The sequence below is a fragment of the Centruroides sculpturatus genome, unplaced genomic scaffold (assembly GCF_000671375.1).
Source record: "Centruroides sculpturatus isolate CEXI.00-Female unplaced genomic scaffold, Cexi_2.0 scaffold611, whole genome shotgun sequence".
Lineage (NCBI taxonomy): Eukaryota > Metazoa > Arthropoda > Arachnida > Scorpiones > Buthidae > Centruroides > Centruroides sculpturatus.
The window spans coordinates 431,435-449,519 of NW_019384768.1; the positions used below are offsets into that span (position 1 = coordinate 431,435).

Here is an 18,085-nt window from a genome sequence, read left to right on the forward strand (position 1 = left end):
AAAAAAGACCCGCTGCAATGTGTAAAAAGTCTGTATCTGTATGAATGTGTAAAGAAAGTGTTCTTCCACCTCCTCCTCACAACATCTGACTACCCGGCATAATTGGTGTCTGCTCCATTTTCATTTTTTATGGTACAGTACGGTTATTTTATGCTGCGGAACGAATTATATGTTTTAACATGTATTTCTATGGGAAAATGCGTTTCGTATAACGGACGTTTCACTTAACGGACGTGCACCTGGAACGGATTAAGTACGTTGTACGAGGCACCACTGTACTTTATTTTAATTCCTTTTCTAATAATGTATTATTTAATTAATCAGATTTTTTTTGGTATTTTAAACTGTTTGTTTATTTTATATCCTTTGTTTTGTCTAAGGAACTGTTAGCTAGCTATGTATATAAGACGTCCTTTAGACCCACATCTCGAAGAGATGTGTACGTAAACGTGACACCGAAATTGCTTATTTATCAAGTAAAGGTGTAAAAGAATTTCGCCTATTTTTCCAATTTTAGGGACCCCCTTTCCAAAATTTTTGTAATATCGACTTAGCATAATTTAGAGAAACAAATCAGAACAAAAAATTTATCAATTAATCGTTATAAATTTCACAACATGCGAAGGAAAAGATGAGGGAATGCTCGTCGTTTCCATCCCTTTTCGACGGTGTTATATGACTGATGGTATGCTGTCCATGTCACATGGACACATATCATTCTTGATTGACAAGAGAGGAGGAGGACCAATAGATGATCATTCATGCATTTTACAAATTACCTCATCTTCCTCTGGAACTAAAGCATGATTGGTCAACAGCTAAAGAAGATAAAAAGAAGTGATGAAAGGAATGCAGAAAAAAGATAGAATCAGAGCGTGAAAAAGATTTGAAGGAGTGAGACTGAATTGAAAACGTGAAAAGAATCGGAATAGTGAGAGAGGATTGAGACTGGCTGGACAGGAGATTGCTTGATCAGTTTAATTATGGATACTGTAAAACGACTAGCAGCTTTCTTGAGCAGCTCAGTGATGGAAAGATTCGACCAATCCTGTCGCGACACGAGTTAGCGATGACGTTTTATGGTATTTTACGAGTTTAAAAAGAGACAACCGATCTAGTGAAGGACCAAAGGAAGGAACAAGAAGACAAAGGCAACTCTTTTCCTTATATGTTGTGAGTCGCGCAGTTCAGATATCCCCCCCGTTAGGTTCCTCCCGTTTTATAGATAGGGATAGGCCAATTTCCTAAATCGGTATTTTTCGTTTGTGACACTGAAAGCTACTGAACCAATCATTACGAAATTTTAACTGTAGCATCTTCATGATCCCCGGAATATTTACCACTGATTAAACCTACAGATTTTTTATTAATTAAATAAAACTGCAACGAATTTTTGTCTGTCTATTTCTCTTTCTTCACTAGATGGCGACACACGAATTAGTACTTTCTGTCTAAAAGAAAAGTCTATTGTTAAAGTTTACTATTATATTTGAATAATAATAGCTCTAGAACTTTTTCTTCCTTTTCGTGCTCTTGACATTATTTATCAATCAATCTTAAAAATATTCACTTGAGATAAATCCAATAACTATCAATATTTCGAATATTTTGTACAATTACCTGCAGAAATTAATGCGTAACGATTCGAAAAGCCGTACACATACTGCCATCTAGCGTGATGACGTCACTTTTTTAATTCCTCGAAGATTTTGCTAATTAATTATTGTCAGTTGTTCGTAATTGTAGACAACGTGAATCTACAGCAGAGCGGTGTGGCAAAGACTGGAAGAGCAACGAATTCGTTCGGCTCAATTTTTTAGGTTTCAAATCAGCTTTTATCATCCTGAAAATGAGTACTCTACAGTACACCCCTATAAAACGGGTTCATATAATGCGGATTTGTATATAGCGGCGAAAAAATTGCAACCGTATTCGTATAAAGACGCTAAAAGGAACTCGTAAAATACCATAAAACGTCATCGCTAACTCGTGTCGCGACAGGATTGGTCGAATCTTTCCATCACTGAGCTGCTCAAGAAAGCTGCTAGTCGTTTTACAGTATCCATAATTAAACTGATCAAGCAAGTAAGCTGCTAGTCGTTTTACAGTATCCATAATTAAACTGATCAAGCAAGTAAGCTGCTAGTCGTTTTACAGTATCCATAATTAAACTGATCAAGCAAGTAAGCTGCTAGTCGTTTTACAGTATCCATAATTAAACTGATCAAGCAAGTAAGCTGCTAGTCGTTTTACAGTATCCATAATTAAACTGATCAAGCAAGTAAGCTGCTAGTCGTTTTACAGTATCCATAATTAAACTGATCAAGCAAGTAAGCTGCTAGTCGTTTTACAGTATCCATAATTAAACTGATCAAGCAAGTAAGCTGCTAGTCGTTTTACAGTATCCATAATTAAACTGATCAAGCAAGTAAGCTGCTAGTCGTTTTACAGTATCCATAATTAAACTGATCAAGCAAGTAAGCTGCTAGTCGTTTTACAGTATCCATAATTAAACTGATCAAGCAAGTAAGCTGCTAGTCGTTTTACAGTATCCATAATTAAACTGATCAAGCAAGTAAGCTGCTAGTCGTTTTACAGTATCCATAATTAAACTGATCAAGCAAGTAAGCTGCTAGTCGTTTTACAGTATCCATAATTAAACTGATCAAGCAAGTAAGCTGCTAGTCGTTTTACAGTATCCATAATTAAACTGATCAAGCAAGTAAGCTGCTAGTCGTTTTACAGTATCCATAATTAAACTGATCAAGCAAGTAAGCTGCTAGTCGTTTTACAGTATCCATAATTAAACTGATCAAGCAAGTAAGCTGCTAGTCGTTTTACAGTATCCATAATTAAACTGATCAAGCAAGTAAGCTGCTAGTCGTTTTACAGTATCCATAATTAAACTGATCAAGCAAGTAAGCTGCTAGTCGTTTTACAGTATCCATAATTAAACTGATCAAGCAAGTAAGCTGCTAGTCGTTTTACAGTATCCATAATTAAACTGATCAAGCAAGTAAGCTGCTAGTCGTTTTACAGTATCCATAATTAAACTGATCAAGCAAGTAAGCTGCTAGTCGTTTTACAGTATCCATAATTAAACTGATCAAGCAAGTAAGCTGCTAGTCGTTTTACAGTATCCATAATTAAACTGATCAAGCAAGTAAGCTGCTAGTCGTTTTACAGTATCCATAATTAAACTGATCAAGCAAGTAAGCTGCTAGTCGTTTTACAGTATCCATAATTAAACTGATCAAGCAAGTAAGCTGCTAGTCGTTTTACAGTATCCATAATTAAACTGATCAAGCAAGTAAGCTGCTAGTCGTTTTACAGTATCCATAATTAAACTGATCAAGCAAGTAAGCTGCTAGTCGTTTTACAGTATCCATAATTAAACTGATCAAGCAAGTAAGCTGCTAGTCGTTTTACAGTATCCATAATTAAACTGATCAAGCAAGTAAGCTGCTAGTCGTTTTACAGTATCCATAATTAAACTGATCAAGCAAGTAAGCTGCTAGTCGTTTTACAGTATCCATAATTAAACTGATCAAGCAAGTAAGCTGCTAGTCGTTTTACAGTATCCATAATTAAACTGATCAAGCAAGTAAGCTGCTAGTCGTTTTACAGTATCCATAATTAAACTGATCAAGCAAGTAAGCTGCTAGTCGTTTTACAGTATCCATAATTAAACTGATCAAGCAAGTAAGCTGCTAGTCGTTTTACAGTATCCATAATTAAACTGATCAAGCAAGTAAGCTGCTAGTCGTTTTACAGTATCCATAATTAAACTGATCAAGCAAGTAAGCTGCTAGTCGTAATACCTATACTAATTACGAAAACTACATAACAATATTGCATAAACAGTTTGAGTTTAAACGAGCAGCGGATCTACTAAAACCATTTATTATTTAACGGCCATAAAAATTATATTTATATTAATGATGTCTCCAAAGTTCAGCAAATTTTTCGCAGAAAAATAATTTATCAGGAAACACGCCCGCCGTTCGATGCGCCGTTCCGCGACGAAAACAAGCTTAAGCAGTGGCGTCGTCGAACGGTGCACACTCAGTAAGTAATCCTACAATTTTTTGTTTATAGCATAGTTTATACGGATTATTCCCAAAAAATTATGTTCTTTGGAAATGTTGAGTCGAATTAGTCTAGAATCGATTAATTTTATGGAAAAAAACCTTTCAAACAGCCGTAGTCCGTAAACTGCACATGTGCCGGGCTTATGTATTTAAGGACTCGTATAACATGAACTTCATAAAACACAACGTATGTACCGTATTATGGGGGCGTACTGTATTTGGATATAAAAGAGGTAAAATAATCAAAATGGTATGATGAAACTCCTGAACTCTGCTTTGCTGCGGGGAAAATTGTTCTTGAACAACTTGAATATATAAGAGCGGGCGAGGCCGCGAAGGGGGATGCTAGTAATCTGGTGCGCTGTTGTCTTGCTTAGCATTAGTTCTTTACTAATAGCTGTCTCAGACATGCCACGACTGTGTTTAGCATTCCTTAAAACTTCTGAAACAACTTTTCCTCTGGCTATTGTAGATAAAATGCAAAGGTTCGTAAATAAAACTAAAAAAGCACTTCACAGGATCACTGCAAGCTAAAATGAGGCCAAAATAATCAGTTGTTTCAGAAATACTGCAATTATAACATTATTTAAATGCAAATTATCGGCTGGTCTATGTTCATTGACAGGGGTGAGGCAGCGGTCTGTTTTTTTGATGCCTGTGACTCAAGTTTGACTGGCTCAATTTTGTTAAAATTGCAAGATATCAAGTTTATATTTAGCAAAAGTAAAGATTAATTACTGTATATTTGTTTTAAATTATGTAAAACATTCACGCAATGAATCAAAGCTGCGTTTTTTAAACCCATCTAATGAATGGCACGTTAACTGCGGTCTGGTCTACGTTCAGTGATGAGTACTGTATAAGCCGTGCACTAATAATTTAGCTCGTTGTTTCTAATTTCTGTCAATTTTTAGATTTTAATTATTGCACGTGATGTTTTTCTAACCGACAAATCTTTCCCCTTTTTCGACTTTTTTAACCTCGTGTCAGAGTTTATCTTCTCCGGCGGACATTCCACCTGATCCGTTATGTCATTTGTCTTCGCATTTGTTTTAGGTTTTTTTCTCTCCTCTCCCTTACATAAGTAAAAGTAACATGACCTTTGGTCCGACTTTACATGTTAAAAGCGAAACACTATTGTCAAGATTAAATTTTAGTTTCGACCCGTTCTGGAACCTCAACGTATTGCGGAGGTTGGAATGCTGTGGCAGAAATTACAAGCGAATTTGTGGAAAACGGAGATAACCAACCCCTCCTGTGACCTGGAGATGTCTAAATCTAGAAATGAAAATTTTCCCGGATTTCTTTCTTTTGCAAAAGATGGGAAACCACATCTGTGGAAGGATTACTATTAACAAGTTATTGAGAAATACTCTAGATTCTCTTATCAATCTCATACTGTATTGTTATAGGATGACTAGAATTAAAGCAACAGCTAGGATTATCAGAAATTAAATTGAAAAGACATTTAAAAATAAATAATTTAGAGTTAAGAGTTAGGACTGTGATTTTAAAAATGCTTTTGATATAAAATCTTGTTAAAATTTTCATTTATCTCTGTCAAGCACCATTTGCATCTTGCCAAAATTGTTGGTCATCCAAATATGAATATAAAAATGTGAAGAATTGCTCCTGGAAAATGGCAAAGCACTCAAAAACTTGCTTCCTGCAACATTGAATGATTAGGATGTTTAAATTTTATCGACGTTTGTAAAAGTATTTAAAATTTGTTTTTTTTTCTATTTCCATAAAAGGACTAAAAATACATGATGTGAAGTACATTGCTGACCTATTTAGTAAAGGGGTGATGCTGAATGCTAACTTAAACATTATTTAATAAATAAACTGTATACATTACTATTATCTAGATTATGAAATTTCTCCTAACAATTAATCAAAATCTATGACAATAGAGTCAACTTTAGAGCAATTATCTTGTGAAGTATCAATTCCTGCATGAGTTTTTTGTAAAGGAATGTCCTATAACTCTTCAGATGCAATAGTGTTCAACAAAGATTAAATCTTTTCCAAACTTTAAACATAAAATTCTGATTTTATTACTTTAAATTTAAATATTTAATTTTTGTAAGTATACATAGCAAAAGAAAAATATAGCGTAGTATGCTTAATACAAAAACTTGGAAATTTTCAACAAATGTACATTATTACCAGTATTCTTGAGGATTACTNTGATTTTATTACTTTAAATTTAAATATTTAATTTTTGTAAGTATACATAGCAAAAAAAAAATAGCGTAGTATGCTTAATACAAAAACTTGGAAATTTTCAACAAATGTACATTATTACCAGTATTCTTGAGGATTACTACGTGGAGTTTTCATATCTCCACATCTCTAACTGATATGGTGTTTGACGTGACGTCTGATATGATTGGTTTGACCTTTGATATGATGATTCATATGTCATATATGAGGATTGAGTCTGATAACAATAACTTGCATCCGAATTAAATGTGTGTGTAAAGAAATAAATTACTTTATTTTATTAATTTGATAACTTACAAAGATCTTACTAATGATTTATCAAATTAATAAAATAAAAAAAAATGTAATGCATCTCTTAAACTACCAATTGATAACTTTCAAAGCAAAATAAGAAAACATCAAGCTATTATACTGACTTCTGTAGTGCTTTCTGTAAATTAGGTTGCTACTCATTTTAAATGCCTGAGCAGTGTAGTGTGGCTGTATGCCTTGATTTTTTATATTACAGTATTTTGTATAGTTTTAGTTTAATTTATATTCTATTTCTATAAAATTATCCTTCCAATTTTCTTTGTTCTTTTGTCTCGGACTTACTGAGGACTTACCCCTATCCCACCAAGAGGTAGGGGAGAAACAATTGACATTCTTGTGCCGGACTCGAACAAATACAGACGTGTGGCAGCAGACTCGTGAGTTGGAGATTGGCGAGCGCTGCAGAAGAGGACCTTAAGGAAGAGATCGTGAAGAGAATCCAATCAACAGATCTGGAGGCGAACCCTCAGAAAAGGCCAGTTTGTTTTAAGAGGAGAACGTATAAGCTTGGGAAACCGAGATGAGGAACTGTGGAGAACCATTGCCGGAATTTTGGGTACCCATCTATCCTATAACCCTTCTCATTTCCCTTCCTATCCTCTCTCTATTAGTTTTAAGCAGGGCTGTGGAGTCGCGTAAAAATCTACCGACTCCGACTTTTCCTTACCATCCGACTCCGACCAGGGGCGGACTTGTTACCGAAAGAGACCAGGAAATTCTGATGTCATCATGTGACCTCAGAATAAGATTCAATAAATAGAGTTCTAATAAAGATAGAACGTAAAACCTTTTTATTCCAAAGCTATAAGACTCCTCTAAGTAATATATAAATATGTATTCGATAATTTTTACTTTTCCGGCTGTTGTATATAACAGAGAAAAAGTGTAGCGCTCGGTCATAAAATGACCCAAATTTTTACATTTTTGGACTCAGGACACCTTGAAATTTTGAGATGCAAAAGATTCGAGGTTTTTTTTCTGTGTGTGGATGTTACTGTGTGGGGGCATGATTTTGTTCACTCTGTTTGAAGCCTAATAATTTCTGTGGTCAGAGTGGTTGGAATCGGAGTACACAGGAGTTAGTTATTATGCGTCAAAGTGGTTGAACTAAATCATGTCCCCATATACATTCTAACATTTTAGGCNTGGATGTTACTGTGTGGGGGCATGATTTTGTTCACTCTGTTTGAAGCCTAATAATTTCTGTGGTCAGAGTGGTTGGAATCGGAGTACACAGGAGTTAATTATTATGCGTCAAAGTGGTTGAACTAAATCATGTCCCCATATACATTCTAACTAACATTTTAGGCGGAACATCTTAACGGGTCTTACTATACTATTATAAAATGGCAAAAAAGCTTACTTTGAGAGTAGAGACGAGTTTTATTTATTTATTTTTTTAAATTTTGAACGTTAATAACGAGTAAAATATTCACTTTAAGAGATATGACACATGACCACTTTTATGTCTTCACCCTGTCGACCTTTAATTAGGAACCAAAATTTAATAGTATTAATGTCCCTTTATACGCAAGCTACAGTGCCACATTTCGTTTCTTAAACTTTACCCATTCTGNTAATATTTAAATTAATTTCTCAATTAATAAAACCTAATAGAAATATTAGTCTTTACTTACATGGCATACCGGTATCATTTTGGTAGGAATAGGCTTCCCAGGCTCTATTATATTAAAAATTAAAACTTTATAAATGAAATTTTAAATTGTATTAAAATTTATATTTAAAACTTGTAAAAAAACATTACCTTCTTCGTGGGTCATTGAAGGATTTCGCATGAGGATTATGTTTGATTTTTAATTTTTTAACCTGTAAGCAAAAAAATTATATATATATTGAATTTTAAAATAGTTTACCATACAAAGGCTCGGAGTGAAAATCTATATAGACACAATTTGGAGCTCACAGTAAAGTAAGTTTTTTAACTTAATTACTGAAATATAGATATATGTTCTAATAGTTTTTTCTTCATGTTTTCAACAGTAAAGTTTATGCATAGCCAATGGCGAATTTACGGGAGTATGCAAGGCACACCTCTCTCTCCCCTTTAGCAAAGTCAAATACATCAGGTAATAAAAAATTACATGAAGTATACTGTGTTCATTTCTGCACCCTCCTCTAAAGAGATTTTTGAATCCGCCATTGCGCAGAATGATAAAGTAAATACTTATTGATCAAGTGGCTGTTGACAAGAAATGCTTTTCTTCTGCCACAGTATAAATTCTTTTAGCTGCGAGGTAGATTATAAATCACTGCAATTGTTTATCATCTCGAAAATGTGTGTATTTAGGTTTTCACCGATTAGTTTTTTTACCTCATCACTTTGGTATGCAGTAACAGCATAAAATGAAGTAATAGGAAAATCAATCGTAGCTACTGCTCTGTTAGCACATCCCGGTCGTATTTCATCAATTACGATTTTTGTTTTGTATTTGTGGAGGGAGTTAAGTACCACCTGAAAATTATAACAATTGAAAATAATTAAAATTTTCATGTTTGTATAAATTATTAAATGGCAGTAACAATAAATGATTTATGTTGTCATTCTTTAATCATAAATAAAGTGACCAAATCCTGAAATGTTAAGTGGGTCATTCATCAGTAATATCCATGTGTTAAGTAAAACGTTGTTCGTAAAATATACTTTTGTTTACAGAATAACGATTTATAGTGATAGCCACAATGAACAGTTACAGTAGACCTAATTGTTTTTTTAACTGGCTTTTTTTTTAACTCAGATAATTANGTTTTATATACATAACAAGTTCGTAAGTAAAAAGGAGTCTAAAACACAAACTCCACGACTCCGACTCCACAGCCCTGGTTTTAAGTTAGATTAAGATTTGCACGCGTTAGATAAGTATAATTGTCGGGCGGTAGTTACAACGGGAGTTAACTACTGGACTACTGTTACATCCGATCACCGAGGATAGTTGGAAACGTGTAAAAGGAACAGCGGGAATCTGTATATATCTATTTTATTGTGAAATTAAATTTTTTTAATTGGTTAGCACGTGTGTGTTTTCCCTCTCGCGTTGTACATTTAACAGTAGTATAGAAATGTTGGTTTTCATTTCCAATTCACTTTGATGTTGTGAACTCTGATGAACAATGACATCAATGAAACTGACTTAAACAAGATTTCCATTTATTAAGATCTACCTCATTAATACATACAAATTTCAGGGTTACCAAATGTTTGGGTCAGCCAAAGCTGTCAGATTGAAACCACTGAACCAACCTAGCTTCATATTTGTTTTGTATAACAGAAATGACAATTTTGTTACAATGACAATAAAATTTTTAGTTTTAAAAGAAAAAAAAATGAGTGTCATGTACACTTGTACAACCTTGTACAAATATTTAAAGCAATTAATTATTAATTAAAAGCAATATATTTCTTTTAAAAATTGTATTACAATTGAATTCAAAATTTTTACGAAATTTTTTTGCGTCCTCATTACGCAAACAAATAATGCTCCATTCCAAAACATAAGTTACGTTATTGCATTTAACGTGTTTCGTTATTCGTTCATATTTTACGTGAATTACTTCTTGTATAATGACAAGATGAACTTCAANAACTTATAAATAAAACTTTATTAAGAATATTTTATTATATTATTAGACTAAGGGAGTTCAATTTACCGGGCAGAAGGGCTGCCCCAAAACAAATCCTAAATAACAGCAACATGGTCGACCGTTTTGGCTTTGCCTACCAGCATCTCCATTGGACGAAAGAATGGGAAACTGTGAGGTTTTCCGACGAAAAAATTTTTTCAAGCGATGAGAGTGGCACAGTTTGGGTCCCTCGGCCTCCAGGTGAGAAGCACAATAGCAAATACGTATGCCCTAAAACAAGAAACGGAAGATTCTCAGTAGGTAAGGTTCTATATTTTTGCTTTTCTTACTGATATAATAATTCTTACGTTGAATATATAATATAATATAATAAGACTCCTCTAAGTAATATATAAATATGTATTCGATAATTTTTACTTTTCCGGCNAGCAACAATTTATATTTTGGGGGGCAAAAAACAATTTTCGGGCGATATAGTAAAACATTATATTAAGAATAATTAGATATTTTATTCGTTATATCATACAATAATTAAACAAATAACATTATACTAGTAACTAGTCTATTCAATGCTGTACGAATTTGTTGTTAGCCTTGTCCCTCGGTATCGAAATTTTGTAGTGAAGGGGGCGATACTACGTTGAAGGGGGCAACGATTCGTTAGAGGTTGAGAAACACTGATTTAGAGTATTATTACATAAATCATCAGACAAAAATTTCAAAGCAATTGAATTTTAAAATATGTATTAATTCATGTATTAATTCATTTGTATTAATTTTAAAAAATTAATACAGATGAATAAAAAATTNGCGTTATAGTAAAACATTATATTAAGAATAATTAGATATTTTATTCGTTATATCGTACAATAATTAAACAAATAACATTATACTAGTAACTAGTCTATTCAATGCTGTACGAATTTGTCATTAGCCTTTTCCGTTGGTATCGGAATTTTGTAGTGAAGGGGGCGATACTAAGTTGAAGGGAACAACGATTCGTTAGAAGTTGAGAAACACTGATCTAGATAAACCGAAAATCAGGGCTATCCATTGCCTTATTCATCAACAAATTCTGTGTTTAAGATTATTAAAAATGGACGAAGTATTTAAAACAGTTAGAAAGACAGTCAATTTATTCGACCGAGAGCTGTTAACCATGGCCAATTTATTTCGTTTCTTAAAGATTTAGAATCCGTTTTCGTAGATCTTCCTTATTACACGGAAGTTCGTTGGTTGTATTGCCAATGTCCTGAAGGGCTGTCTGCTTTTATGGAAATAATAATATTTCTTAAAATGAAAGATGAAATCAATGAAAATATATCGTTTTTATCGTCACGACTTTGGTGCATAGTTAGACACTGGGGATTTCCATATCATCTTTATTCGGAATATCCTATAGGTCGATGCGCGTTTCGGGCATAAGCTTCTCATCCGTCGGCACGACTTCCGAGATTTCTTGTAGGTGGTGTTAACACGTATACATTCCGTTTAAAATTACTTACTTACAGTTAAAATACCATTATAGTTTAAAATATATTCATAATTAAAAGTAGTATTACAGTTAAGGTTTCTTGACTTAACATCGAACATCTTCTAGCACATACTTTTAAGTCAAGAAACCTTAACTGTAATACTACTTTTAATTATGAATATATTTTAAACTATAATGGTATTTTAACTGTAAGTAAGTAATTTTAAACGGAATGTATACGTGTTAACACCACCTACAAGAAATCCCGGAAGTCGTGCCGACGGATGAGCAGCTTATGCCCGAAACGCGCATCGACCTATAAAACAGTGGTTCTTAACTTTTTTATACTTGCGGCCCACCAAATATTTCACAATTTTTTTGTGACCCCCATTTATTTAAATAATAATTTATTTTTAAATTATCTATAATAAATTGATTTTTTTATTATTGCTTTATTTTTTAANGTAAAGTAAGTTTTTTAACTTAATTACTGAAATAAAGATATATGTTCTAGTAGAGTCTCCTCTTCATGTTTTTAACAGTAAAGTTTATGCATAGCCAATGGTAAATTTTAAAATAGTTTTAACATACAAAGGCTCGGAGTGAAAATCTATATAGACACAATTTGGAGCTCACAGTAAAGCAAGTTTTTTAACTTAATTACTGAAATAAAGATATATGTTTTAGTAGAGTCTCCTCTTCATGTTTTTAACAGTAAAGTTTATGCATAGCCAATGGCAAATTTACGGGAGTATGCAAGGCACACCTCTCTCTCCCCCCCAGCAAAGTCGAATACATCAGGTAATAAAAAATTACATGAAGTATACTGTGTTCATTCCTGCATCCNACATACAAAGGCTCGGAGTGAAAATCTATATAGACAGAATTTGGAGCTCACAGTAAAGTAAGTTTTTTTAACTTAATTACTGAAATAAAGATATATGTTCTAGTAGTCTCCTCTTCATGTTTTCAACAGTAAAGTTTATGCATAGCCAATGGCGAATTTACGGGAGTATGCAAGGCACACCTCTCTCTCCCCAGCAAAGTCAAATACATCAGTTTATAATTTATTTTGTATACTAGTACTTTCTATATATTAACAGGACTTATTATACTGGAAAATTATGGATGCAGATATTTAGTCTTACAGTTCAAAAATAATGTTCTTTATTTAGTTCACCTAAAGAACATTATTTTTGAACTGTAAGACTAGATATCTNATCATTAGGAAAATATTTATCAAATTTATCAATTAATTTTAAGAGATGACATTTAATTAAGAAATTTACATTTTGTTTCTCAAATTGAAATTTTGAATCAGAGATTAATTGTGAATAGAATGGAAACATTTTATTTATATTTGAATCTATTCTTTGGATCCATCTTTGTAATTTCATTTTCATAGCCTCAATTTTGTTATACATATTAAAAATATGAGATTGAGATCCTTGCATAGATAGATTCAACTGATTTAGAATTGTAAAAATATCCGCCAGATACGACAGTTTAGCAACCCAATTATTGTCATCAAGATAGCTTGATAGACTGGTTTTTTTATTTTTTAAAAAAGTTTAACTTCCAGTTTCAATTCAAATAAACGATTAAAGATTTTTCCTCGTGAGAGCCATCTCACTTCCGTGTGAAACAGGAGAGAAGTATTATTTGCACCAACTTCTTTACAAAAAATTGAAAATAACCTTGAATTAATGCATTTCCTTTTATGAAATTTATAAGTTTTACTGAAATCATCATAACTTCGTTCAATTCTGTACTCATTCCTTTGGAAGCCAATTGTTCTTTATGAATGAAACAATGAGTAGTTATTATATTTTCATGCGCGATATGTTTTATTCTTGATGTAACGCCCTTATAACAACCAGTCAGAGGCAGCACCATCTGTACAAATTCCAACACAGTTTTTCCAGAGTAAGCCATTAGTATTCAGAAATGAATCAATTTTGTTAAATATATTCTCACCTGTTGTATCTGTTTCTAAATCTATGCAAAAAAAAATTCTTCAGATATATCCATTTTTATATAATCAATAAATCGCACGTATCCTAAGCAGATGCTCCTGTTAGCAATATCTGTAGATTCATCGATTTGCAATGAAAACCAAGGAGAATTTTTAATGTTGATAGTTAACTGCTCCTGAATATCATTAGCTATCAATATAGTCCTATTACAAATTGTATCGTTTGGCATAGGTATTTCCTTAATTTTGTTTGACACAAATGGTTCAAATAGTTCTTTACAAATATTAAACATGGAAATAATAATTCTTCGGCTATTGTAAATGGTTTTTTTGCTTTAGCAACGTGAAGAGCTGCAATAAATGAAGCTTTTAATAATTCTTTATCTTTATTAGTTGTCACATTTATGAGCGTCTTTTGATTTTTTAATTCGTCTTTTTTTCTTATAAAAAAAATTCTTCGTTTTTTTTTTTATATTGTTCGTGCTTAGAATTTGAATGCCTCAACAATTTATTTGGTTTCATTGCTTCATTGGAAAGAACTACAACGCAAATGACGCATTGTGGTTTTGTAATTCCTTGAACTTCTATGCTTACGAACTCATATTTGATATAATCACGATCGTACTTTCTAATTTAATTTCATACCTTTAGTTTTAGGACTTGTGGTTTTTTCCGTTGCACTTTTCACTGTATCATCACCATCGGAACTTTCACTAGGATTTTCGTCACTATATTTTCTTTTTGAAGGTCCCAGTCCGCGATTACATATATTAAAAAATTTTTCTAACGTTCCTTTCTGTTTTTTGCTCATTTTTATGGGTTAATTATAAATAATTAAAACTAAACACACAAATGAAATGCACTATTATTCGATCCAAAGTCGATGCTAAAACCAGGGATGCACAACCTTTTCTGAAGAAGGGCTGGGTTAAGATTAACTTTACGGACCTGGGGCCAGACCATTTTACAACCCTCTTTGTNGATTTTTTAATTCGTCTTTTTTTCTTATAAAAAAATCCCTCGTTTTGTTTTTATATTGTTCGTGCTTAGAATTTAAATGCCTCAACAATTTATTCGGTTTCATTGCTTCATTGGAGAGAACTACAACGCAAATGACGCATTGTGGTTTTGTAATTCCTTGAACTTCTATGCTTACGAACCCATATTTGATATAATCACGATCGTATTTTCTAATTTAATTTCATGCCTTTAGTTTTAGGACTTGTGGTTTTTTCCGTTGCACTTTTCACTGTATCATCACCATCGGAACTTTCACTAGGATTTTCGTCACTATATTTTCTTTTTGAAGGTCCCGGTCCGCGATTACATATATTAAAAAAATTTTCTAACGTTCCTTTCTGTTTTTTGCTCATTTTTATGGGTTAATTATAAATAATTAAAACTAAACACACAAATGAAATGCACTATTATTCGATCCAAAGTCGATGCTAAAACCAGGGATGCACAACCTTTTCTGAAGAAGGGCTGGGTTAAGATTAACTTTACGGACCTGGGGCCAGACCATTTTACAACCCTCTTTGTTGACACAAGGAGTCTAATTACTTTGCATATGTTGATAATCACGGATAGTTTATGACTTGATGCGGTTTGAAATAATTATTAAATCCGAAACTTTTCAGTGCAATCGGCTTTCTTTTAGTCGTATGACCCTATTCCAGCTATAAATTTTTTTGATCCAACGTAATTAAAAATTTTTCCTATTGTTAGTCTGTGGAGAGACTTTGTTGTAAATACTGTAATTGGTTGTTATAGTTTTTGTACATTCCTTTTTGAACTTTGATTGTTATTTTCTAGTTTGAATGAAATTAGGTTGACGAATAAGCCTCTTTTCAGAAAAGATTCGACTATACCAGTGGTTCCCAATTAATGGTACGCGTACCCCTGGGGGTACGCGAAATTGCATGAAGGGGTACGCGCGGCGATCTAAAATCGGTCGATTTAAAATTTAAATGCATAAGATGAAACAATTAAAAAAATAATGGGGGGCCATCAAAAGTTCGGCAATTTACAACATGATGTGGAATGCACAAATTCGTTTATTTATAACTAAAAATATTCTCGAATTTTCATTTTTAAAAAAATGCATTTGTGACAATACCTAAATTCTTACGTAAGAAACAAAAATCGTACAATTATCATTATTATAATGTCAGTGAAGCAGCAATAAAATATTTACTACCATTTTGCGCAACATACCTCTGCGAGAGCGGATTTTCGGCCATGACAAACATGAAAACTAAACATCGTCACTGACAATAATTTAACTAGGAATCGACTTAAATTTCCATAGGAATCGACGATAATTTAACACACATGAAAACTAAACATCGTCAGTGACGATGTTTAGTTTTCATGTGTGTTAAATTATTGTCGATTTGTATGGAAATTTCATTTTAATGAACAATAATTTGAAATAATTCAATTTTGTGTCAGGCTGGTTTCTACTAGACCCCCCATAACAAAACTCTGGCTACGCCAATGATCGTCACCGACTTCGACTCGAAGATGACTGAAGATCAAAGCTGACCAAAAAGCATCCAGATTTTACAAAGTTGTGCAAAGAAAATTGTGCACATTTGTCGCATTAAAATTAAATAACTGTTATTTTCATTATTAGAATTGTATTTTAAAGGTAATAAATGTAAAAAAAACTTATTCTATTTATCACTCGCTGTCTACCCACAGCTTCGCCCGCACTATATCAAATTTTCACGTGGGAGTAAGATATTTTCTCATAGTAAAATGTAGCCTGTGTCCATCTTCAACGTGTAAGCTATTTCTGTGCCAAATTTTATTAAAACCTGTTCGGCGGTTTAGACGTGAAAAAATAACAGACAGACAGCAGACAAAATTACCTTCGAATTTATAATATTAGTATGTATTAATACGAATTTCTGCTACAAGGGGTACGCGAGTTTGAGCTCTTTCTTGAAGTGGTACGCAGGAAAAATTAATTGGAAACCACTGGACTATACCAATCAGAACCTAAAATGTAAAAAATCGTTATTTTCATGGTTTTTCAGCGTTATTTTCACTTCTTTTTTTATGTTATTTGACGCTATTTAGACGAATAAGCACGTTTTCCAAAGCATAACATTGAAAATTACCCGCCAAAATAGAAACTTCCTAATAACATCGGAAATGACGTTCTAACATCATCATTTTATTCTATTTGATTCTTCTAAAATTCGTTATAATACTATATATTAGACTTAAAATATTCGCTATTTAAACCAGAAAGTGTGTTAGCTAGAAATAGAACTTCAACCCCCGATTTCTCACCTCAAGAAAAGTCATAAAACAGTTCAGTGCTAATTACTTTATGAAACGGAAAATATTTTATACTAAAACACCCACAACTTGTGGTAAAGATTTTGCCTACTACTAAGCCTACAATTTATCATAATTATTTTTAAGATTCCAAGCATTAATAGTTACTTAGAATTACTTTGGAATAAAAGAAGTAAATACTGTGGTGTAAGTAGCATATTTGCATTTATTTCTTCTGTACCAACAAAGTTGTATGTAGGAAGAGATAAGAAATAAATTTAAAAAAACTAAATAGGAAAACTTTATCTTTCTTATTTCACTTTCCAATACGATATTCGGTTACACATCAATTTTCTTTTTATTATATTCTGAAGGAAATTTTGAATAATTTGGCGGCCCCGACAAACTTTTTACGGACTCCCAGGGGGCCGCCCCCCAGTTAAGAATCACTGCTATAGGATATTCCGAATAAAGATGATGTGGAAATGCCTAGTCTCTATCTATGCACCTAGTCGTGACGATAAAAACACATAAAAGAAGACACGGTTTCAAAACACACGAAAATATATCGGTTATAAAAGATCTATTGTGGATAAAAGACAGCATTTTTAAGATATTAGACCAGCGTTTCTCAACCTGTTTTGGCCCGCGGACCGGTGGTGTTGTAACAAAAACTTTTACTAGATATTAAAGAATTACTACAGAAGTAAGTTGTAAAATTATTATCATCATTTACTTACAATAATATTTAAATGTAAATATAATTATTTTATATAAATAAATCTTTGACAAAAATTACAACAAAAAATCGTAAAAAATTATTTAAAAAATCACTAAATTTATTGCATATAGGTAGAAAACACAACAGAAAAAATCAATCCTGTGATTACTAAAAATTATAACTTTAAAATTTTTGTTTATTTGGTACATTGCTAATGAGAAGATTGCTGCTGCTCTTCTTCAATTAAATTTTAATTGTGGGTTGTAAATTAGTCAAGCTGAGTCCGAGCGGTGAAGTTATTGAAAGTCTATTCCTAAATTTATTTTTTTATTGCCGATCATAGCTGAAAATCCCGCTTCACATAAACATGATGTTGCGAAGGAGACTAACATTTT

At 32.7% G+C, this 18,085-nt stretch overlaps 1 protein-coding gene across 1 annotated transcript in view; it reads right to left on the reverse strand.

Moving 5' to 3' along the window:
- LOC111628940 overlaps window positions 1-13,638 on the reverse strand; it is a 21,560-nt gene extending 7,922 nt beyond the window's left edge. The window contains exons 1-2 of the mRNA XM_023372798.1: window positions 13,444-13,638; window positions 8,962-9,102 (exon numbers count right to left, since the gene is read on the reverse strand). Of these exons, the coding sequence (XP_023228566.1) occupies window positions 8,962-9,102; window positions 13,444-13,638 (336 nt within the window). The remainder of the gene's footprint in view (window positions 1-8,961; window positions 9,103-13,443) is intronic.
- Between the last annotated feature and the right edge of the window lie 4,447 nt (window positions 13,639-18,085).